General features: G+C 40.8%; 1 protein-coding gene across 4 annotated transcripts in view; it reads right to left on the bottom strand.

Annotated features, from left to right (window-relative positions):
- The window catches only part of LOC133879535 (protein unc-13 homolog), a 63,191-nt gene that overhangs the window by 16,500 nt on the left and 21,142 nt on the right, over window positions 1-25,549 (bottom strand). For all 4 annotated transcript variants that reach the window (XM_062318130.1, XM_062318129.1, XM_062318132.1 and 1 more), the window contains exons 8-14: window positions 20,300-20,467; window positions 20,058-20,168; window positions 17,936-18,145; window positions 17,423-17,524; window positions 7,498-7,725; window positions 1,211-1,285; window positions 903-983 (exon numbers count right to left, since the gene is read on the bottom strand). In XM_062318130.1, coding sequence (XP_062174114.1) covers window positions 903-983; window positions 1,211-1,285; window positions 7,498-7,725; window positions 17,423-17,524; window positions 17,936-18,145; window positions 20,058-20,168; window positions 20,300-20,467 — 975 coding nt within the window. The remainder of the gene's footprint in view (window positions 1-902; window positions 984-1,210; window positions 1,286-7,497; window positions 7,726-17,422; window positions 17,525-17,935; window positions 18,146-20,057; window positions 20,169-20,299; window positions 20,468-25,549) is intronic.

The raw sequence follows: 25,549 nt of genomic DNA, 5'->3' as shown, positions 1-25,549 counted from the left end.
ATGCATGTAATGTAGTGGTGGGGAAAATAGAAAGAAAGCACCTATGAAATTCATTAAAATCTGTGCGGGGGGTAACAGTAGGTGAGAATAAAGTTCATTAAAATCTTAGCCTTTCATCAGCCTGAACTAGCAGAACTAGATCTGGGTTTCAAGTTTGATTGTTTAACAAGACAGTCACAGAAACATGGCTTGGAAGTTTCACTTAATTTGTCATGGGAATTTATTGCTTTTGCACTTTCTCACCTTTGATCCAAATTAATCATTGGCTTCCTATTGATTAAATCCACTTCTTAACTTCAATATGTTGAAGTGCCTTTCGAATTGTATCTTGTATACTTCCATGGTACTAGGGCTATGCCCTTATGTAGAGCTTTTCTCTTTTATCTTTACTTTTCAGAAAATAATATGTTAATGCCTATCCAATTCAAGTAAAATATAATAATTAATGTAAATTGATACACCAGAAAGGCAGAAACCATGAGTCTCTGATACCAGGTTATAACTCTATCAATTTAACTGATTCATAAACTAACCAAACCAATCTCAGTTGAAATTATTTTAGTCATGCTAAGCATATATGATTCGCATCAATTAAAGTTGAGCCTAAAGCTTCAACAAGCAAGAAAAGAAGTTGAATGACAGATCTATTGAGGGAAGCCAACATAACCAACTACTCATTTGAGCAAATATATACCCCCAACGCACACCAGAATAAAATATTTGTCATGTGTAAAAAAAGACTTTTATGGTGAGTTATAGGGCATATTATAAGATCAAAGATACCTCCAACAGTCTTGATATCTCCATGAAAGATGTCCAGTAACTTAACAAAAATAAAAATAACACTAATTGGACCTACTACATCAACTAGAAAATTTACTACAATTGAGTTGAACACATACCCTGGAAAAAGCAATCTTAATGGACGATGATATATAGGATTCTATCTGATCTCGATCTGTGATGGATATAGATTGCATTGCCTACAGGAAATGAGATATTAAACATTCAACATTCAACAGATATTACTACGTAAAAATGTATAGACGCAAATTACACAGTCCTGGACAAAGGACAGCATTTTCACTATCGCAAGGAAGTCATATCACAACCCCTACCTTTCAAATTCACAAAACCTGATTTGATTGTTTTCAAGAAAAAAATTACTTATAGTGAAAAATGTGTGCATAAGAAGAAAGGTTATACATACTACTTCGGGTTCTTCCAAAAGAAGTCTTCGAGCAACCATTGCAACTGCTACAATATTCTCCATCATTGCTGATTTCTTCAAGAAACATTAGAACATGAAACTGAGTTGCAAAACCAGGAAGATGGTTACAATAAAAGCGACTGAAAGGACAAAACAATTCGCCATAGGAAAACAAAAAACAAAGTCTAAGAGATTATTTTTTTTGATAGGTAATAGCAATTTATTGAAAAGCGCTAAGGGGCGCAACCCTTATACACGGGAAGTATACAAGAGAGCCCTTAAGCGGGTCGAACAGAAAGTAAATTTAAGAAGTCTACAAAAGTAAAGACACTCAAACTACGATATGGCGCTATCCAAGAGTATAAAGTGTTGAGCAACCGCTTCCTTAGCTCCACCATAGGAGTCTCTACATCTTCAAACAGACGAGCATTCCGCTCCCTCCAAATACACCACAACAAGCAAAGAGGAGCTAACCGCCAAACCTTTTTCGCTTGCCGACTCCCAATAGCCGCTCCCCAACTAATTAATAACTCCAACACCGAATGTGGCATAACCCACTCAACCCCAAATAAATTAAGAACGTAGCTCCACAGGGCTCGAGCTACCTCACAATGAAGCAACAAGTGATCAATAGACTCCCCACTTTTCTTGCAAAGACAACACCACTCCATTACTATAACATTCCTCTTACGCAAGTTATCATGAGTCAAAATTTTGCCCAAAGCTGCTGACCATACGAAGAAAGCCACCCTAGTTGGAGCCTTAACACGCCAAATATTTTTCCAAGGAAAAGAAGGACGAGAAGGGCCATCTTCCCTACAGAGCTCTACATAGAAGGAATTCACCTCAAATAAACCTTTTTTAGAGGGATTCCACACTAATCTGTCACCCTCACCATGACGAATCGAAGTAGAATATAATCGGTCGAAGAGAGAGAGAACCATATCCAACTCCCAATCCTGGATATGTCTTGTGAAAAGAACATTCCACTGAACTACACCATTACGGACCACCAAATTATCCGCCACCGTCGCGTCTTTGTTCCTTACAATACAAAAGAGAGCTGGAAAGCATTGCTTCAAGGAACTATCCCCACACCACCGGTCATGCCAAAAACTAATATTAGCTCCACTCCCCACTTCAAAACGAACAAAATTGCGGAAATCCTCCCACCCCCTCCTAATATGTTTCCATACACCCACTCCAAAGGAACCCAAGACCTCTTTCGAGCACCACCCGCCCTTAATACTCTGAAATTTGGCATCAATAACCAAACGCCATAAAGCCTCTCTCTCCCTACCATATCTCCATAACCATTTACCCAAGAGCGCTCGATTGAACTGGATGAGATTGTGAACTCCCAACCCACCTGCGTATAAAGGTGTACAGATCTTCTTCCAACTCACTAGATGGAACTTTTTCTCATCACCAATGCCTCCCCAAAGAAAATCCTTTTGGATTTTATCAAGACGATTTGCCACCCTCACTGGCATAGGAAACAAAGAAAGGTAATAAGTTGGAATGTTGGAGAGCGAACTTTTGATAAGAGTCAACCGGGCACCCTTCGACAAGTACATCCGCTTCCAACCCGCCAACCTCCTTTCCATTTTTTCAATAACACCATTCCAAATAGAATTGGACTTGTAAGAAGCACCCAACGGCAAACCCAAGTAAGTCATAGGCATAGAGGCAACCCTACATCCAAGAAGATTGGCCAACCTATCAACCTCCTCTACCCCACCAATTGGGACAATTTCTGATTTTCCTAGATTAATTCTCAACCCAGAGGCTGCCTCGAATCCTAAGAAGATACATCTCAGGTGGCGAATTTGTTCTTCTTGGGCTCCACAAAAGATCAAAGTATCATCAGCGAACAGCAGGTGGTTCACGACTAGTGCCTCTGAATCACTGGAACCCATTGAGAACCCTGTCAAATTACCCTGGTCCAATGCGGCAGTCAACATCCGACTCAACGCCTCCATAACCACCACAAACAACAATGGAGAAAGAGGATCTCCTTGACGCAATCCCCGAGAGCTATTAAAGAAACCCGAAGGGGTTCCATTAACAAGAATGGAGAATCTCACCGATGAAATACAAAAACGTATCCAATCCCTCCATTTTTCCCCCAAACCACATCTTTGAAGCAAATATAGCAAGAAATCCCAATTCACATGATCATAAGCCTTCTCCAAATCTAGCTTACATAGGAGTCCAGGTTCCCCCGATCGAATATGACTATCCACACATTCATTTGCAATAAGCACAGAGTCTAAAATTTGTCGACCTCCGATAAACGCATTCTGAGTGTTGGAGATAATCTTGCCCACAACGGACTTAAATCTGTTGGCAAGGACCTTTGAGATAATCTTGTAAACCCCCCCTACCAAACTAATAGGGCGAAAATCTCTGACATCCATGGCACCAGTCTTCTTAGGGATCAAAGAGACAAACGTAGCATTCAAGCTCTTTTCAAACTTTCCTCGAGAATGAAATTCTGCAAAAACATCCATAATGTCAGTTTTTAAAAAATCCCAGCACTTCTGAAAGAAAGCCGCAGTGAAACCATCAGGACCCGGCGCCTTGTCACCATTCATATCCCTGATAACCTCCCACACCTCCTTCTCCTCAAAAGCTCTTTCTAACCAAATGCTCTCCTCCGCCTCAATGGATAAAAAAGATAGGCCCTCCACCCTAGGCCGCCACGAGCAATTCTCCAAGTACAAATTACTGTAGAAATGAACTAAGTGCTCTTTAATCTCCGCAGGATTTCTGGAAGTTATACCATTAATACTCATAGAGTCCACTTGGTTGAATTTACGATGTGAGTTGGCCACTCTGTGAAAGAATTTTGTGTTCTTATCCCCCTCCTTTAACCACAAAGCTCTAGACTTTTGTCTCCAGCTAGTTTCCTCAAAAAGAAGGGTCTTCTCCATCTCTCTCGCCATATCTACCCTTCGGACTTTATCAACCTCCTCTAGGCCACGTTGTTCTTCGATTAACTCCAGCTCTCGAATGCCCTCCAGTAATTCTTTCTTCTTTTTCCCTAAATCACCAAACACTTCTTCATTCCATTTCTTCAAATCAGCCTTCAAGGCCTTCAGTTTATTGGCCAAAACGAAGCTAGGAAGACCCGAAAACTCGTAAGACATCCACCACTTTTTCACCTGCTCAACAAAACCCTCGTATTTCAGCCACATATTTTCAAACTTAAAATACCTGTTTCCTCCTCTATTTGTGCCACAATCCAATAACAAAGGAAAATGATCGGAGAAAATTCTTGTCAACCTCCTCTGAGAAACTTCAGGAAAACGATCCTCCCACTCCGGAGAAATTAAGAACCTGTCTAATCTCGACCAAGTTAGATCTTCCTGGCCACTCGACCAAGTAAACTGGCCATCCTCAAGGGGAAGGTCCACCAAATTATGCAAGAAAATAAAATCAGAGAACTCTTCCATAGCTGCAGAAAAGCCAGCACCACTAGATCTCTCACTAGGAAAACGAACCACATTAAAATCTCCCCCAATACACCAAGGCATCTCCCACCAACTCATCAGTCCCGCTAATTCAACCCACAAATCCCTCCTCTCCTTGTCATCATTCGGACCATAAACCCCCCCAAAAGCCCAAACAACATTATCTCCAATGTTACGCAAAGAACATGCAACAGTAAATCTACCAATACACTCTTCCACTTTCTCCACCACCCTTCTATCCCACATTAACAAAATTCCACCCGACGCTCCATTAGCACCTAGATAGCACCAATCAACATAAAGGCAGCCCCATAAACTTCGAACCACCTCCCTTGAGATAACTGCCATCTTTGTCTCCACCAAGCAAACAATATCCGCCTTCCAAACCCTTAGAAGCCCTCTAATCTCCATTCTTTTCTTGATTGCATTAATCCCTCTAACATTCCACGTCAAAATTTTAGGCGTCATAAAAGCGAGATGGCCCCCTACCCTTTTGCCTTCCTTTGTCCGACTGCTCCCCTCTTTTCTCATAATTCATAGACCAGGATAGCCTATTTAGTTCCCTCTGTCCTTTCACCCCCTTAGCAGGCGAAGGCTTAGTCTTCAGTTCAGCCAAAGAGAGGTCTCTATCCGCTTCAATCTCCTCAAACAAAGCCAGCAATCTGTCCTCAAAACGACCACAAGAAAGCCCAATAGTAGAATAAAACCTCTTAATTCTTTCTACCACCCATCTAGGCGACACCCTCTGCCCGTCTACATCCTCCACAGCCAAAGGAGTAATAACAATCGGTTCATAACTCTCTAACAACCCCCCACCATTCCTAGCCTTATCTTGCATCAAGAGTCCTTCAGTATAGTAAATACCCTTCTCAGCCACCATTCCTTCCCAGGGGCACTTCCCCACTAGAGATCCCCCTGAACAAGCTTCTGGTTCGAGTCCCACTTTAAATTCTGAAGAGGAGAAAAAAACTAGCTCAAGACTACCTTCTTCCTGCCTCTGAGCCCCAGAATCCATATCAAACCCAGACCAGCCCAGTCCAGCATTCACCAGCGAGCTATTTACCTGGGAAGCCAACATCAGCCCTCCATCCTCTGCCGACAATTCCATACTGATTCCCATTTCAGCAACAGAACCCTTCTCTCCTAGAACGATGGCCTCTCCAGCTAACGTAGATCCCAGCCCAGACTGACAGTAGCCGTTAGATTCCAGCCCAAGACCAGAAACTGCTAGCTCCTCCAACTGACTATCAGCGGGCTGAAAAACTTTCGGCACTCCTAACCCACCACGCAGCAACTCGTCGGACGCCGGAGAGAAATTCTGATCCCCAATCCTCGTAGAATCCTCCCCCTTCTCCCTGCTCTGTCTCGATCCAGTCTCCGGTATAGTTAGTCCCGGCTTAGCTCTCCAAGCAGTCGAGGAAGACCGGTTCCGTAACCAAGATGTATTTTTGATAAATTATTATAACCAAAGATATATATTTTTTTTGATAAGTAAGAATTCAATAAAAGGCGCAGAGGGGCGCAACCCTAGTACACAGGAATTATACAAAAGTGCCCCTAATCAAAGGAAAGAAAACGAACAAGAAAGTAAAAAATCAGCGAATGACATACTATCTGGGCTTTGCGCTGACACCCAAAGATATAACATATTAAGCACATTTCTACAAAGAGCCCCAATCGGTACCTCCACATCTTCAAAAAGCCTAGAATTTCTCTCACACCATAAGCCTCACAAAACACACAAAAGAACCTACTTCCAAATACAGTTAACAGGACCACAACACAACAAAGTGCCCCAACCATTCAATAAATCCAGGACACTACTAGGCATAACCCACTCCACCCCGAACAAGCTATAAAAAAAACTCCAAACAACCCGTGCCACGTCACAATGAAGTAGAAGGTGATCAATAGATTCTCCATGCTTCTTACACATACAACACTACTCTACCACCACAATACGACGCCTACACAAATTGTCATGTGTCAAAATCTTTCCTAAAGCCGCTGTCCATAACCAAAGATATATTGAAGAAACAAATAGTTGACTTAGCTTACAAGAGCTTCATAATCAAACGAACTCAACAATAATTACGCTTGCTTCCTACAATCACATAAAATGGATGTAGATATTAAGCACGCTTAAGAAGATCTTTCAGCAAAGGCAACAGAAAGCAAAAGATGATCTTCAAATGCGTTGAAAATATATGAAGTTTTTAGGAGAAAGTTTCTAGAATTGATTTACTTTCAATTATCCCTAAAAAGGAGAGATTTTTGCATGCATGATTATGCATCATACACGTAGTATGTGTTGTATCATTTACTGTATGTATAACATAAGATGCAGATGCCGAGCAGACGCCGTATCATAGTTATATACATATCAGTTCATAAAATATGCACTGAATCTTACGTGTTGTAGCACACATTAAAAATTGTAGAAATACAGATATAGGCACAAAACATGAAACAGAAGACATAAAGGTGACAGTTGGACAGAAGCAACAAGAAGAAAAGTGTTGCGTGCACTGTTGAAGAAGAGTGGGTCTTTTTAAAACAAGACATCGACGGAATAAAGGTGACAGTTAGACAGAAGCAACAATAAAACAACAAACTGTGAATCATTAATTTATGAGCAAAAATAATAGCTCAAGGAGAATATGCATGCAGTAAATTGATTACACCTATCTTATAACAGTTTGGATACAGTCAGACAGAGAATCACAGCTCATATGCAACGCAATCTCGGACCAGCCTGACGACATATCAAACTAGACATCAACATATTTTGCTACTAATGGTATATCAAACCTCAGAAAAGTGTAGATGGTAGTCTCCTAGCTGCTTATCAGTCCATCTCTGGATCGGTGATAAAAAGGATTGTAAGAAAGACAAATCCCGAAAGCCCCCTTGTTCAACTTTGGAATGCAAACCATTCAAGTGCAATCTCTCTTGTGGGCCCCGTTGTTCCTTCAATGGTATTTTCTTCAGCTGCTCCATGGCATGTCGCAAGATTCCTTGCTCACTTGTAATGACATACTACAATCATAAAAAAATAATAAAACTAATCACAATGAACAATTTTTTATTCATAGTACTGATCCCAATTAACAATGATAAAACTGTGGGGATGCGTGTGGGTGTGTCCATGTGGGCGTTTGTGTGCGTGGTGTGCAAGCATCAATGACAACCAAAAATCACATGTTTTTACAAGCACTTTTTGACAAAAGCTTGTAAATAAGTGTCACATGAAACTTTTTTTTTGATAAGTAATGATAGTATTATTGAAAGCGTAAGGCGCCCCTACGTACACTAGAAGTATACAACAGGAAAACACCTAACTAGTAAGCGAAAAAGAAATCTGAAATTCAGCAAAGCTGATAGATAAAGGGTGCAAATAAGCCATCGACCATCCATACAAAGTATGGAGAAACATCTTTAACACCTCCTCTAGGGAGCTTTCTACATTCTCAAAACACCTAAGATTTCTTTCTCTCCAAATGCACCAAAAAAGGCAAATAGGTACTGTTTTAGGGAAAGAGGAGGCTAATTCTCTTACTTAGCCTACCTCACATAACATTATATAGACTTAGGAAAATATTACAATGACCATAGTACCCTCTTACCTACCACATATTATAATGACCATAACATATTATTCTAACACTCCCCCTCAAGTTGGAGCATATATATCATATAAGCCCAACTTGTTACAAATACACTCTAACTGGTTTCGACACAAAGCTTTTGTAAACACATCAGCTAACTGGTCTCCAGACTTCACGTATGCTGTAGATATATCTCCATCGAGTATCTTGTCTCTAATGAAATGGCAATCAACTTCAATATGCTTAGTCCTTTCATGAAAAACTGGGTTAGATGCAATATGTAAAGCAGCCTGATTGTCACAAAATAACGGAATAGGAGTAGGAGCTGAGAACCCAATCTCTTGAAGGAAATGTTGTAACCAGGTCAATTCAGTAGCAGTATGAGCCATTGCCCTGTACTCTGCTTCAGCACTAGATCGTGCCACTACTGTTTGTTTCTTACTCTTCCAAGTGACAAGATTGCCACCAAAGAATGTGCAATAACCTGTAGTAGACCGTCTATCTGAAGGAGAACCTGCCCAATCTGCATCAGTAAAACCTTCGACTCTAAGATGTCCATTTGGTCTATATAGTATTCCCAGACCAGGGGCTCTCTTCAAGTACCGAAGAATGCGAGTAACAGCTTCCCAATGTGAAACCCGAGGAGCCTCCAAGAACTGACTAACAACACTAACTGCATATGAGATATCTGGCCTGGTGATAGTAAGGTAGTTCAACTTCCCAACTAGACGGCGGTACCTGCCAGGATCTTCAAATAATTCACCTTCACCCTTCAATAATTTCTTATTTGGATCCATCGGAACATCAACTGGTCGAGAACCCAAGAGACCTGTCTCTTCTAATAAATCAAGTGCATACTTTCTCTGAGATAAGTTGATACCTGATCGAGATCTAGCAACTTCAATACCTAGGAAATATCGAAGTTTGCCCAAATCCTTTGTATGAAACTGCTGTTGTAGAAACTGTTTTAAACGAGCAATTCCTTCTGAATCATCTCCAGTAATAACAATATCATCTACATATACCACAAGAAATATATAGCCTGCACTAGTGTGTAAGTGAAATACTGAATGATCCGTCTGACATCTCTGAAGACCAAACTTCAATACTGCTTCAGAGAATTTTCCAAACCATGCCCTCGGTGATTGCTTGAGACCATACAATGCCTTTTTCAACTTACAGACGCTGCCTGGAGACTCCCCCTGAGCAACAAACCCAGGTGGTTGCTCCATATAAACCTCCTCATGCAGATCCCCATGCAAAAAGGCATTTTTGACATCCAATTGAAACAAGGGCCAATCCAGAGTAGCAGCCAAAGAAATAAGAACACGAACAGAAGAAATTTTGGCAACGGGTGAGAAAGTTTCATCATAATCAATACCATATGTTTGTGTATAGCCTTTAGCAACCAGCCGAGCTTTCAATCGGTCAACAGAACCATCAGGATGAAACTTAACGGTGAAGACCCATTTGCAACCAACTGTCTTCTTATGAGGTGGTAAAGGAACAAGCTCCCACGTCCCATTATGATGCAAGGCGCTCATCTCCAATTCCATAGCTTGCCTCCAACCGGAGTGAGATAGAGCATCATGCACTGTCTTTGGAATGGAAATACTAGAAAGGTGGGAAGTAAAACAAGATAGTGAAGGAGATAAAGAACTAGTGGACACAAACTGACTGATAGGATGGTGAGTAGTGCAAGAACGTGTACCTTTCCGTAGGGCAATGGGCAAGGAGTCTGATGCATGTGGAAACACTGGATCTGAAGACGTTGAGGATGATGGTGGAGGAGCAGGAGCTGTTGGGCGTTGACGACGCGTATAAACCTGGAGTGGGGCAGGCGAGTGTGGTGGCGACAAGACAGGAGGAGCAGAGGCAGGCTCAGAGAGAAATGGAACAGGCAGCGGAGTGGACGAAGCGTCAGGCGCGAGAAAAGAGTCTCCCAAAGAAAGTGTAGTAGTGAAATAGGGGAGAGACTCGACAAATGTGACGTCAGCGCTAGTGAAGTAGCGGCGAAGAACAGGACTATAGCAACGATATCCTTTCTGAGTGGAGGAATATCCAAGAAAGACACATTTAGTAGCACGAGGGTCAAGTTTATCAAAACCGGGACCTAAATTATGAACATAGCAGACACACCCAAAGACCTTGAGTGGCAAGTGGAACGGGGAGGAAGAAGGATATAAAAGGGAATGAGGAGAGACACCATCTAAGACCGAGGAGGGCATCCTATTAATGAGATAACAAGCAGTGAGAACAGCATCACTCCAAAATTGTTTGGGGACATGCATATGAGACAAGAGACAACGTGTAACATCCAATAAATGACGATTCTTGCGTTCGGCCACACCATTTTGTTGTGGAGTGTGAGCACAAGAGGTTTGATGGATAATGCCTTTATCAGACAAATAAGAGGTAAAATGACCAGATGTGTATTCTTTGGCATTATCCGAACGCAAGATACGGATTTTCTGAGCAAATTGAGTTTTAACCATATTACGGAAAAGTTGAAAAATAGAGAATAGCTCAGTACGATTTTTCATTAAAAATAACCATGTCATACGGGAAAAATCATCCACAAAAGTCACAAAATAATGAAATTTATTGGACGCGATATTAATGGGACCCCAGACATCTGAATGAACCAACTCAAAAGGACTCGAAACCCTACGGACAATTCTAGATGGAAAAGAAACACGACGATGCTTACTAAGCTGACAAGTTTCACACGACATAGACAACTCAGAACGAAGACTTGGGACTTGATGCTGCAAAGTAGGAAGAGACGGATGACCAAGACGACAATGCCATTGAAGAGCGGAGGCCGAGGACTGCAAAGCGCGAGGGGCGGGTGTAGGTGCGAGGTCCAGATAATATAAACCACCAACTTCATGTCCCATACCAATCATCCTCTTCGTCTTGAGGTCCTGAAAAATGCACAAAGAGGGGTAAAAACTAACTGAACAATGAAGGGCTTTGGTAATTTTACTAATGGATAACAAATTAAAGGGAAAACTGGGAACATGTAGAACAGACAACAACTCAATGTCAGGACTCAAATGGGCAGTTCCTGAACCGGCCACTTGGGAGAGGGAACCATTAGCAAGAGTGACACTTCTAGGTGTAACAACAGAATGATAATCAGAAAGGGAAGTGGACGAACCAGTCATGTGTTCATTTGCGCCAGAATCGATAACCCATGGGTTGCTAGTGGAAGATAAAAGACAGTGTGATGCAGTACCTGACTGAGCAAGAGTAGCAGTAGAAGAGGAAGAAGCTTGCTTATGGGCCAAGAACTGAGCATACTCATTTTTCGGGATGGAGATGACATCACACTCCAAATTGAGGTTGGACGGAGCAGGAGGTCCAGAGGTGGCGAGAGAATCTACTTGAGAAGACACCTGATTGGCAAACCCAGATGGTGTGCCATGTAGATCCCAACAATAATCCACAGAGTGATTGTTTCGGCCACAATGAGTGCATTTGCGAGGCCCACGACCGCCCGTACGACCACTACCCCGAGAATCTCGTCCACCGCGAAAACTACGACCACCTCTACTGACACGTCCTCCACGGGGACTACCAGAACCACCACGGGCAGGAGGGGCAGCAATAAAAGCAGCGTGATCACCCTCACGGCCAGAGTTCAACACAGGTCCACGATCAGATAGAGTAGCACGCTGAATACGAGAAAAAACCTCAGGAAGAGATGGGAGATCTGAACTTCCTAAGATCTGTGCACGAACTGACTCATATTCAGGTTTCAAACCGAGAAGAAACCTAACCACATCCACATCTTGACGTTGCTTGCCCATTTTCTTTAAATCAGTTGAGAGTGGTTGATACATATCCCGCTCCTTACAAATGGCCACAACTTGATTGTAATACTCGTCCACAGACTGAGCACCTTGCTCGAGTCCAAAGTATTGTTTGCAGACTTCATAAATGCGAGTAATATTGCCAGTACCCGAATACATATGACTAAGATGATCCCAAATATCCTTGGCAGTAGGAAGATAAATACACGAGGATCCAATGTGAGGTTCAATACTGTTCAGCATGAGGGAGATAATCTGATTGTCTTCTTGATCCCAAAGGCTGGTGGATGCGGAATCAGTCGGTTTGCCTGATTGCAAATGAGTATACAAACCCTTCCCGCGCAAGGATACCTCAACAGAACGTGCCCAATAGACATAATTTTTGCCATCTAATTTCACGGATGTCAGTGGTATATTACCCATAGAGACCAACGTGGGTATATCTGATTTAATAGGAGTAGTCATGCTGAGTCGAAACTACCCCAAATTGTACCAACAAGAAGAAGAAAACCCAAAAACACAACACAACCAAGCTGAACGGGTCTAAAATGAGATGAATCGGGTCTGGAATTGGCTAAAACCGGGTCGGGAATTACCTGGACCGGGTCTGTGGGTCTAAAATGAAGTAAACCGGGTCTGGAACTGGATCCGGGTCGAGTTAAAACCGGGTCGGGTTGACCCGCAACACGAATCGGGCTGAACTGACCCGAATGGACAAAAACCGGGTCGGGTTGACCCGCAGCACGAAACGGGCTGAACTGACCCGAATGTACTGGGATGACCCGTGCGGATTTGAGTGACCCAACGACGCAGATCTGGGCTGTAATGGCTGACGCAGATCTGGGCGTTTAAGCACTGTTTATCCGGCGCATTCTCCGTCGCCGTCGCCGGTTTCTTCCGAGAGCTCGCAGCTCCTCCTCCAACAAGACAAACAACATCAACAAAGCACGCACACGGGTCTGTCTTCCCCACTCCGGCCCGACGCAGATCTGGGATCCGACGCAGATCTGACCGGGATATCCTATTTCCGGTTAGGATATCCTTGTGCCGGGCAACCACGACGGCAGTGCACAGAATCGCACCGACGAACAAACTCTGAACATAACCGAACAGATCTGTGAAGAACCTGCGCTCAGGAGTGCTCGCAAGTCACACCACACACGGAACAAGATTACAAAGCACAGCTCCAGCCACCGCAACCACCACTGATGACAACCAACGGAGCGAAACAACAGAGCAAACCAACGGAGCAAACCATGACGGCGAGATCACACCATCAATAACCGTGATTGCGCCGCCGCCGCTTGCCAGACACGGGCATGAAGCCCAGTGCCTTAGATTCCTTCGAGATGCAGCACAATCAGGTCTTTGGGGTTTCTATGGTTAAAAATAAATAAATAACTTAGAGAATAGGGTATAGTATGAAGAACGGAGTTGAACCCTAAGATTAATCCTAAAGCTCTGATACCATGTTTTAGGGAAAGAGGAGGCTAATTCTCTTACTTAGCCTACCTCACATAACATTATATAGACTTAGGAAAATATTACAATGACCATAGTACCCTCTTACCTACCACATATTATAATGACCATAACATATTATTCTAACAGGTACCATCTTCCAAGAAGTAGCACTCCCAGATCTCCCAGACTTCCACCAACAAGCAACTAAGTCCATCACGCTCCTAGGCATGACCCACGCCATACCAAAGCGGGAGAAAATGTTGTTCCAAAGAGCAGAAGCCAGATCGCAGTGCAGAAGAATATGATCCACTGATTCCCCATCCCACTTGCAAAGATAGCATCTATCCACAATAATAAGGTTCCTCTTCCTAAGATTGTCCAACGTCAAGATTTTGCCTAGAGCTGCAGACCAAGTGAAGAAATTTGCCCTCGAGGGAGCCTGAGACCGCCACACACACTTCCATGGGAACCGAGTACCTCCATCACACATCATCGAACCAAAAAATGACTTCACCCTGAACTCACCTTTCTTGGATGGAGCCCATTTAAGACAATCAGCCCTCTCCATATTCACCTTGGTAGAGCCCAGCATCTGGAAGAAAGAGGCAAAAGTATCGACTTCCCAATCATTAGCCTCTCTAATAAAACTCACGTTCCATTGAAAGGACCCACCCAAACTCTCCAAATTATCAGCCACTGACGCATCCTTCACCCGAGCAATGCCAAATAGATCAGGGAACACTTCTTTCAGAATCGAATCTCCACACCACATGTCATGCCAAAATCTTACCCTACTCCCTTCCCCCACCTCAAATCTCAGGAATTTGGAGAACTTCTCCCAACCTTTCCTTATAAACTTCCACAGCCCTACTCCAAACGCCCCAGCAGCCTCTTGGGAGCACCACCCACCCCACAAACTACCATACTTGGAGTCCACCGCGACTCTCCACCAAGCATCCCTATCCGTGCCATATCGCCATAACCATTTACCTAACAATGCGCGATTGAACTGAACCAACTTCCTTATGCCAAGCCCCCCGTACGAAATTGGCGTACAAACCTTCTCCCAACTCACCAAATGGTATTTAAAATCTTCACCCATGCCACCCCAGAGAAAATCGCGTTGCAACTTCTCAATGCGAGAAGCAACACTCACCGGAATAGGGAACAGCGACATATGAGTGTCACATGAAACTTATGTGACAAGTGTTTAGATGTTTAGATGTGACAAGTGTGACAGCTTAATTTCAAATAAGTTTACAAGCGTATGTGACAAGAGTCGCATGAATTTTTTTTTTATTTAGATGAAAAAGTGTAATTGGGAATGTGAATTTAGATGCCAATTTTTTTTTTTTTTGTATATAATTATTCATTAGTGGAGACATAGAGCAGTAAATCAGTCTCAAGAGACAAAAGCTTGCAAATAAGAAGGGGCTGATGAGAAGAATAGGAAGAAAGAGGGAGATCAGTTGATCATTCCCAGTTACACTTTTTGACAGACATGAAACTCTTTTGCAAATGTTTTTACCCAAAGAGGAAATTTAAAGGGAGATCAAATCAAACATGTTTTCTTGTTACTGGAAATTTTTAGGTAATTGATCAACCTGAAAATTTTCCCTGTAGGCTTTCCAAAGATTCTGTGGCTCACACAAAATCCTTGCCATTCCATTATCATTTTCTTTTTTTTCTTTTTTGAACAGGCATTCCATTATCATTTTCATTTTCATTTTCATGGCTAATGTGACAAAGTTTGAAAAAAGAAATAGAACAAAAATGCTCAGCTATTTTTAACTTCAACTATGATACGATCATATCATGCACAACTCAAAAAATTTGCAAACCAAGTAGGACAATTCAGAACTTCAACAAATTCAATTTTAGAATGAGAAATCAACATAATTGTCGTTGAAAAAAAATTAAACAAACAGTATTGCCAAGAGTACTCCACAGACTAACACTGAATTGCTCTTGATGCTGACTTAGCTACTTAGGTATGTGGTTGAGTCATAATAGTGTCATATAGGCAACAGGTAAGTATACTCCACATACTTCAGTCTTTTTTTTTTATAAGTAAAAAAATTTCATTACAAAAGCGCAAGGCGCCCCTAAGTACACAGGGAGTATACACAGGAGCAACTCAACTGGCCCACATGAAAAACCCAAGAAAACCCATAAGAAATTACATACCCACAAAACCCAAAACCCACATGAAACCCAAGATACAAAGTAACCCCCATAATAATAAAACCCAAAAGAACCCCCCATCTAACACTCAAGATACAAAGTAATCCCCCATAATACAATGAAACCCAAGATTCAAAAGAAACCCCCCATCAAACACCCAAGATACAAAAGAACCCCCCATGATACAATAAAACCCAAGATACAAAGTAACCCCCTCCACATACTTCAGTCTTAAATCTTATATATCATTCAAGTCAAGCAGCTCAATAGGTCAGAGAATAAAATAAGAGAGATGTTTCACATAGTGCACCAACAGTGAACCAAAGGATTAGAAGCATTTGCCATAGCGCATCTCAATTGATCCAATCTCCACCTGATGAGAGTGGCTGGTAAGTATTGCTATTATGATTTCTTAAACAACAATGATTACAACTTCTGGAGATCCATTATGACAGACACCATTTAATAAACAAAGATACAAAGAAAAAAAATTTGAAAAAGAGGGAAAAAAAAAAACTCATGATCAAATGAAGCTGGCAACTCATCGATACTTATTTACTTGATAACTGAAGCTCCAACTTAAATAGATCAAACCATAATTTTCAAAAGAATGCATTCTACATCATCTAAATAGCTTTCATTCCCTTCATTCAGTTAAATATACTTTTTTTTTATAAGTAAAAAAACTTTATTAAAGAAAGCGTAAGGAGCTCCTAAGTATACAGGAACAACCAAGCTAACCCGCAAATACCCACAACACCAAGGCCCCAGAAAACGAAAAAACCAAAAACAAACTACAAAATGACCCAACTAAGAACAAGACTACCCACTATCCGCCAAGGCACAACAAGCCTACAACATGTGTGCCTTGCCTTAATTAGAAGATGTATAGAAGAGGGAATCTTCAGCTCCGTTTCTAGGTGCCTGGAGCCTTGGTAACTGTAGCTCCAACTCTAGCACGTTAATTCCGAACACTCTACATCACCTGAATAACTTTCATTGGCTACACTTTAGGTGAATATACATCGATAGAAGATGAATTTAATTGGGAAATCTTGGTTCCAGGAACAGTTATACTTAATGACTTTAATGCACATGAAAATCCCAAAAAGTTTAAATACAAAACACAGCCAAGATACAAGATACAACAAAAAAACTGTGGAGTGTGCAGGAGAGAGAGAGAGAGAGAGAGTTCATCATAACGTCCAAAATTAATTTCCTATATGCATTTGCACGTTAGTCTTAGTTTCTATAGCACATAAGAATGGAAGTTCCCTAAAAGGGGGGAAAAAGTACACAAACATGATACAAGATGCATCCAACCTTTCATGCACGCTTACTCAAACTGCATGTGTTTGTGTTTAGAGAAGGGAAGGAGGCAGAGAGACAGAGACAAAGCACGAGAAAGTGTCTGAAAGCATCATTTATGTCCATGAAAGTCAAAACTTCCAGTAACCATTGTTTAAACAAAATATTAGCATTGCTTAAATAAAATATTTGGAGTATGGATATAAGAAATGAGAGTGCGCATTTTCATCATCAATTAAGAAATCAAGTGTCACAGTAAAGCATTTTCAATCATAGAAAAATATGAAGAAAAAAAAAATTGAGTGGCTACTGAACTACGCAATTAAAAAAGATACTCTTATAGAACTACTATACCTGACGAAACAGTACCCATGCATAGCAGGTGTAATGGATGGTCTCTGTGATTCCTAAAACACGCCATGTTGACTTCAAGAGCTCAAGGATTTCTTCCACTTCCTGGTGATAAAAATAAGCTATACATGGTCCAATCAAGCAAATTATGAAAAATGTAGCTAAAATGAGTCATCATAGATTCATAATGTTTTTTCTAAAAAACAATTTCTTGGATTGCAGTCTGACATTTTTTTACAAGTAATTGGATCACAGTCAACCCTGACTAACATCTCTAGATGAAAGTTTGAAAATAAATCCAAAATTTCAAAGCGTGTCTAAACTATAATATATTTAACAAGACATTAAATTTTATAAGCAATTTTGAACAGAACTCAAACCTAATCCTACCTCCATGAAGCTTTAACTCCAGTTTTCAAGCATAAACTAGCTCAAAACTATGAAAGAAATCTTAAACTTCAAAAATTGAGGACTTCTTTCTTGGTGTTGTCATCACCTAACAAAAAAGCTACTAACCTCTGTCAGCTTTCCCTCATCTAACATGTCGAAGACGCTGAAAAGCAGTTTTTCATATAGTCTAACATTTAGGGGATAACCATCTGCCCAGTGGCATACTTCACCAGTTAAATCACCGCGAGCTGGCCTCTCAGCAAGTGGAATGGCAATCTCTCTCAGGGATCTCAAGCATTCCGTTCGTTGGAGTTCACCCGTGGAAGATGGAAGAGACTAAAATCGGAAATTAAAAAAAAAAAAAAAAAGTTATCGGGATCACTAGCAGCAAGCCAAATAAAAAGGAACAAATGAGAGATAGAAGCGTGCTAAAATGTAAACTAATCTAAGCTTGAAACACATTTAATAAAGTGGAGCATTTAGTTACCATCTGATAATTGGAGGAGAAACTGGAAAAGCCTCTAAGAATTTCGACACGATGACAAGTACATTATTTCTGTTAAATTATCATTTATCCCAAAAGCTTAAATCGATAGAAAAGAGTTGATTTAATCATTTTAATATTCCAATACTCCCCTTCACATGTGGGTTCAAATTTCCTCTCAACAAGTGAGGCCCAACAAGTGAAATGGGAGTAGAGTCATCAAACTTATGATCTCAGCTCTGATGCCATGTTAAATCACTATTAATCCCAAAATCTTAAGCTGATAGGAACATTTAAACTAATATTCTAATAATTTCTTTGAGAAACAAGCTAGAATTTTCAGAAAATCGCAAATGATTTAAGCAGTTATATGAATCTAAAAAAGATAATGATATATAGTCATTTACCATATAAAAAAGAAAAGAAAAGATAATGATGTACAGTCATTTAAGAAATACAGCCAGATGCTGAAGATTATGCCAAAGGCTTTAAGGAGTTACATAAAAGATACTCAAGGTTGATCATAAAGCTGCTTGCGTAATATTGGAACAAAACTTGCGCATCATGGCTCAGAAAGTATGATGATGCACAATTGCCAATCAACACAAATTTATGGAGAGGAAAAAAAAAAAAAAAAACTATCCACGCAGAGGCCAAGGAGGAAAGCAAAAAATTAAGACTCTCTATTCCATTTTGTTTTTCTATCTCTGGGAAATACGACATTTAAGGTGACATCATTTAGTAACATTCACATGTTAAAAAAATCTTTATCTATTCAAACTTAGAAAAACTCCCTTTTCCTTCTTTATATAGGGGTTCTTTTGGAGAGTGAAAAAGAAAATAAAATTTAAAAAAAAAAAATCTATAATGACTTTAAAAAGTGAACAAGCATAGAAAATCAAACTCTAAGGCAGATAGAGAAATTTTATTTTTTTTTGATAAGTAAGAAGAACTTTTATAAAAAAAAAAAAACGTAAGGCGCCCCTAGGTACACAGGAAGTATACACAGGAACAACCAAAGCTAACCCAAAAAAACCCACAACACAAATGCCCCAGAACTGCACATCAACACAATCAACAATTGCTAAAACAGAACAGATGATATAACATAGACGTCAAACAAGGCAAAGATAAAGTTCTAGCCCAAACATAATATCCACATTAGCAACATTATATTATTTAATTTTCTTTCTTCCTCATATACTGTACTTAACTAGAACTGGAAGAAATAACAAGCTAAGAACTAAGAAACAGAGATAATAAACAAGGTCCTATATGATCCAACAAGAAACAAATCCAAAAGACAATAAAAATATATAAAATAAACCTCTTCAAGGACATAGATGCCTTTCAAAATCTTTTTTTTTTTTTTTATAAGTAAGAGTAATATCATTAATGACGCAAAACGCAATCAATTACACAGGAAGTATACAAGAAAGGCATCTAAGAAGAAGAAGAAAACAAAACAAAGAAATCATTAAAACTAATCACTAAAGGAACGAAGAACACAGCCATCCAAGAGTACAAAGAATGAAAGAAAAAGGAAATGAGCTCCTCAATGGTTCTTTCTTTGTCCTCAAACTGTCTATCATTGTGTTCAAAAAGAACTTAAGATCGAAAGCAACTAACTAATTGAAGTAACAGTTTACAAGACAATGGTTTTAACAGCCAATCATGGAAGGAATACACAGGTAAGCAATGGTTTGGCATGGTCTGATGCTAATAATAGCAAACAACAGTAAACAATAAGTGAATAAGACACACCTCAGATTCCTCAATCTTTGCCAAAAGAATCCTCAACTCACTCGCCTTGCGCCCAGATTCCCCAAATCCAACAACAGGATGATTAATAAGCCCCTCCTCCAATATATTTAACTGAACTAACAACAAATTGAAAAAAATTACCGTCAGTGTTAAGTATATATATCACAACCACTCCAAATTTTCCTTAAAAGAGAACTTATATGGCCGAGAAACAGAGTGACAGAGAAAGGGGAAGAACTTACCTGCCTTTTCTGCCACCTTATGTACGCCTTCTTGTCAGAAAATTCTGTGCGCGAAACACAACATAACAATTCCAGAGGGATCAATAGGGCATCCATTCTTTTTCCCACTTTTCCCACCAGCGCACTAAGTAGCCCTTGTCTTGTTCTGATATCCATTGCCTCAGATATCTGTTTTAATGCATAAGAATGGTAAGAGAAATCATCACATCACTCAGAAACCCAAAGACAATTAGTGGACTGAATTGCACAACAAATTAAATATAAGAGCAAGTATGGACTATGAAAACCCTCTGGCTAACACCAAATCTATCCTGGCTGACAATCAGTGACTCACATAAAGGAGTCACTTGCAGAAAAGGATACGAAGTATAAATTACAAAACAGAAGAGGGTTGTAAAGCCCCTATATTTATGCAGCTTTATCACTACTACAATTTTTCTTTTCCTTTTTCTTTTGTTTTTGGGATAAGGTTTTTTCTTTTATAAGTAAAACAATTTCATTAAAGAATGTAAGGGGCAAAACTCAAGTACACGGGGAGTATACAAGAGAAAACACCCAACAAATCAAAAAAGAGAAGAGAGAACAAAATTGGAGATATTTTTTTTTTTTTTTATAAGTAATTGCAATTTATAAAAAAGCACAGAGGAGCGCAACCCTTATACACGGGAAGTATACAAGAGAACTCCTAAAAGGGACACAAAATTGGAGATATTAAGAGAGGCATTAGCAGAGAATCACTCAAAGAGGGATTTAAGAAAACATAGATGTAGGTCCTAACTCGTCTTCTCGCAATCATCGAAACTTCAAGCATTCCTTTCTCTCAAAATGCACTACATTAAACATGACGGGATTACATTCCAAACAATTTTAATATCATTATGAATAAACCTACATTTCCAAAAAGCCAAAATATCTACCACATGTCTAGCCGTCTAGGCATAACCCACTCTACTCAAAACATCTAAAAAATCATGTTCCACAAATCTCTCGCAACATCACAATGAAGAATGAGATAATCAAGAGTTTCCCCACTCCTTTTACATGTGCAACCCTAATTTATCACTGATGTGAAGCTTCCAGAGATTATCCAATGTGAGAATTTTCCTTAAAGATACTGTCCAATTGAAGAAAGTCATCCTGAGAGGAACTTTAATCCTCCAAATGCTCTTCCAAAGGAAGGAGGAATCAACGTTGGGAATGAGAACTTTGTAAAAAGTTTTTACCTCAAAGGATCGTCTTTTCAAAGGGATTCAACAAAACTTATCGTCACCATCACGACCCATCCTAATGGAATACAAAACATTAAAAAAAAAATAATAATAAAAAAAAAAAAGATCCTGAATCCACCTTCCAATCATGCACCAATCTAAGAAAATTTATGTCTCAATGCACCGCATCATTGTGAGAAAGCATATGGTCAGCCACCAAAGCATCCCTATCCCTTGCAAGGAAAAATCACTTCGAAAAAGTGTCCTTCAAAGAGAGATGCCCACACTAAATATCATGCCAAAACCTGGTTCGAGAGCCATCACCCACCTCAATACTAGCAAAACTAGAGACGGCATCCCAACTCCTAATATTTCTCCATAAACTTTTTTTATTATCATTAATAATTCATTCCATTGATGAGCGCAGAGGGGCGCAACCCTAGTACACAGGATGTATACAAATAAAGTCTATCTTACATGCAAAAAGAATAACAAAAATCCACAAATTTAGAAAAGTTAGAAAATTGAGAGATATTATACGCCCCAGTCCAACTAAAAAGCGATTTGACCAGGTTGTTCTTGAACTCTTCCCTCGTCTTCTCTTGATCTTCAAAGCATCTAGTGTTCCACTCTCTCCATATACTTCACATTAAGCACAACGAGGCTATCCTCCACACATCTAAAACTGAGCGACTACCCACCTGACCTCGCTAACAATCGAACAATTTTACTACCCTTACAGGCATAACCCAATGAATTCCGAATAGGATAAAGATCACACTCAATAATTCTTGTGCCACTTCGCAATAGAGTAAAAGATGATAAATAGATTCTCCGCTCCTCTGACACATGCAGCACCATTGCACCACTATTACTCTTTTCTTTCTCAGATTATCCAATGTCAAAATCTTCTCATGAGCTGCTTTACAAAAAAAAAAAAAAAAAAAAAAAAAAAAAAAAAAAAAAAAAAACCTTTTAAAAAGACTTTAACTTTCCAAACACTCTTCCAAGGAAAAGAAAAACCCCCCCTAAGTAGATAACTCGTGAAAGAACAAATTCCCCTCAAATTTCTTCCTCTTTGAAGGAATCCACCTAATACAATCCTCACTCCCTTGTCTAAGTGAATGTAACAATTCTAAAAATGCAAGCACCAAATCTACCTTCCAATCTTGTACAGATCTGAAAAAGACACATTCCACTAAATAACACCACTGGAAGACAGCTTGTTGTCCACAACCCACGCCTCCTTACATCGAGCAATACTAAATAACTTCAGAAAAACTTCCTTCCATGGTTGATCCCCACATCAAGCATCATGTCAGAAACGAGTCTTAGTTCCATCGCCCACTTCATATCTAATATATCTCGAGGAAACACCCCACCCCCTTGTAATATGTTTCCACACTCGAACACCAAAAGGCCCCGCTACCTCCTTAGAACACCAATCACCACTCAAAATATCATATTTTGCTTTCACAATCAAACACCATAACGCCTCCCTCTTCATAGCATAATGCTATAACCATTTACCCAACAAAGCTTGATTAAACTTAATCAAGTTTCTGACTCCTAAACCACCATATTGCGTAGGAGAGAAAACAGTCGACCATTTCACTAGATGGAATTTAAATTTCTCCTTGATACTTCCCGATAAAAAACCTCTTTGCAATTTCTCAATCCTATTCGCCACACCCAACAGAATAGGAAACAAAGATAAATAATAAGTGGGTAAATTGGATAAAGTACTTTTGATCAATGTCAACCTCCCTCCCTTCGACATATATAGCCTCTTCCAGCATGCCAACTGCCTTTCCATCTTTTCTACAATACCATTCCATATACTATCAAATCTGCAAAGTTCCGTCAATAATGGCAATGTTAAAGCTTCTTCTAGGTGTAGGAAAGGCAAGGCCCACATGTTGCGGGGTTGTATGCCTCGGTGGTTTTTTTGTGGGTTGTTTCTTGGGTGATCTTTCGGTTTCTGGGGTTTAGTTTTTGCGGTTGCTCAATACTTTATATTCTTTGATAGCGCCACATCATAGTTTGAGTGTCTTTACTTTTGTAGATTTTTTAAATTTATTTTCTGTTCGACCCTTTTAGGGGCTCTCTTGTGTATAAGGGTTGCGTCCCTTTGCGCTTTTCAATAAATTGCTATTACTTATCAAAAAAATAAAAGTTTGTAGTTTTTGTTGGGTTTTCGCGGGTTAGCTTTGGCTCTCCTGTGTATACTACCTGTTTGTCCACACCCCCACGCTGTAGGACCTGTACACCGCATCGGAGCTTTACCCTCCACACATGCTCTCCTATTTAGCTTCCACCACCAATCTCAACAAAGCCTCCCTCTTCGTGTTGGAATATTTACTCTTCAAGTATCAAAGCAACAGATATTGAAAATCTTAAGTTAGAGCTGGAGAAAATAGATAATTTTAGTACTTAACAACAACTCCCGGAATGAGTTATGTCATCCCGTCGGTGGTCAGTAGAGTCTAAGGAGTTTGTTGTGTCGGTGGTGGGTGGCTTCACAGGCATTAGGATCCATGAGCTTCGTAATGGAAAAACGAGGACTATTCTTTTGGACAAAGATGAGGCTGTGTGGTTGCTTAAGTCTTTTCAGCATTTGGTTACGGTTCAGGACTGTAGAGTGTTCTGGAATCAAGCCGTATCGGGTTATCCGCGGATTCTTGCTCAGCAATGCGCTAATAGGCATGGGTTCTTTTTGATCTTAGAAGAATATGAGGGGAGGAGAAGAAAAGGCTCTGTCTTGGTGCCGAAAGGCTTGTTCGGTGAAGGGTGGAAGCGTTTTGGGGAGGAGCTTCGGTTAGCTCTCAATAGTTTGCTCGCTGGTAATTCCACGAAACACGTTCGAGGTAAGGAAGTCTCACAGTCTCAGCCTCAGACTGAGAAGAGGAGTTATGCAGATATTTTGAAAGCTCCCCTGCCGGCAGATATGGCATCCTCTTCCTTTATGGAGGAAGAGTCCCGTTGTGGGGCGTCTACTCCGGAAAAGGGTCATTGTGATAAGGAGACTCTTACGGCAATTCTGGAGACGGCGAATCAGGCTGGGCTGATGAGAAATAAGTTGGAGAAGGAACTTCCGGAGGCACTAGCTGGGCTGAAGGCAGTGGAGAAGGAGAAGGTTTCTCCGGCGATACCTGCCGGGATGAAGTTTCAAAATTCATCCTATGCTACGTCGAGCAGGGAGCGTGCGACAGACCTTAGTGGTAGGGGAGCGGGCTCTTTTCCCCCTATGTCGGCCACTACACCACGCAAGCTACATGACCAGGATTGCCTCGAGTTGCGCAGTATCAGGGAGATGTTGGAGACTTTATGCGAGGAAGTCGGATATTGTCTGAAACGAGTGCTTTCGTGGGAGGAGGAGATGATGGGTAGGTCCAATCCCATGGGCCCCAGTTTCTCAAGGCCCATTTCCAGGATAACCGATAGAACCTCTTCTATCCAAGGACCTCCTAAGTTGGCCCAACCTTCTATAGGCAAAGACTGTTTACAGTTCCCCAGCAAAAGGCCCGACCTTCGGTTTTTGCCCAAGGCAAGGTCAGTTCTGCGCCCTATTCCGGCTCGCCAGTTCTTATCCGACGCCGGCGCTTCCTCCTCAGCGGTTCAGTCCGAGGTGTTGGGTCTGGGGTCGGCCGTCCAGCCGGCTGTAAGCAAACCTGTTCTCTCGGGACGTGTTTATCAACGTAGGAAAAGGCGGAACCTGTGTTCTTCGGCTGTCTGGAGAGTCAAGGCAGGGCAACACAAGCTGGACGCAGAAACCAGTCAGGTCAAGGAGAAGGAGGCAGCTTCTGCGAAGTATGGGGACAAGGATATTTCTCCGGCGTTTATGGAGTTGCAGGGTGATGGGGCTGGAGAGTTGAAGATCGTATCGGATACCGTGCAACAAGTTGACCAAGATGATAGACAGTTGGATAACTCCTTTCCGGGGCTGGAATCAGAAGAGTTCCGTCAGGCTGGGTTCGCCGTTTCACCTGTGGCAGAAACCACTGAACTAGAAGAGAGAGGTTTGGTCGTCGGTAAGGAACTC

The sequence above is a fragment of the Alnus glutinosa genome, chromosome 10 (genome assembly GCF_958979055.1).
Source record: "Alnus glutinosa chromosome 10, dhAlnGlut1.1, whole genome shotgun sequence".
Lineage (NCBI taxonomy): Eukaryota > Viridiplantae > Streptophyta > Magnoliopsida > Fagales > Betulaceae > Alnus > Alnus glutinosa.
The sequence above is the reverse complement of the archived record's forward strand: the minus strand, read 5'-3'. Positions and strand labels throughout refer to the sequence as shown.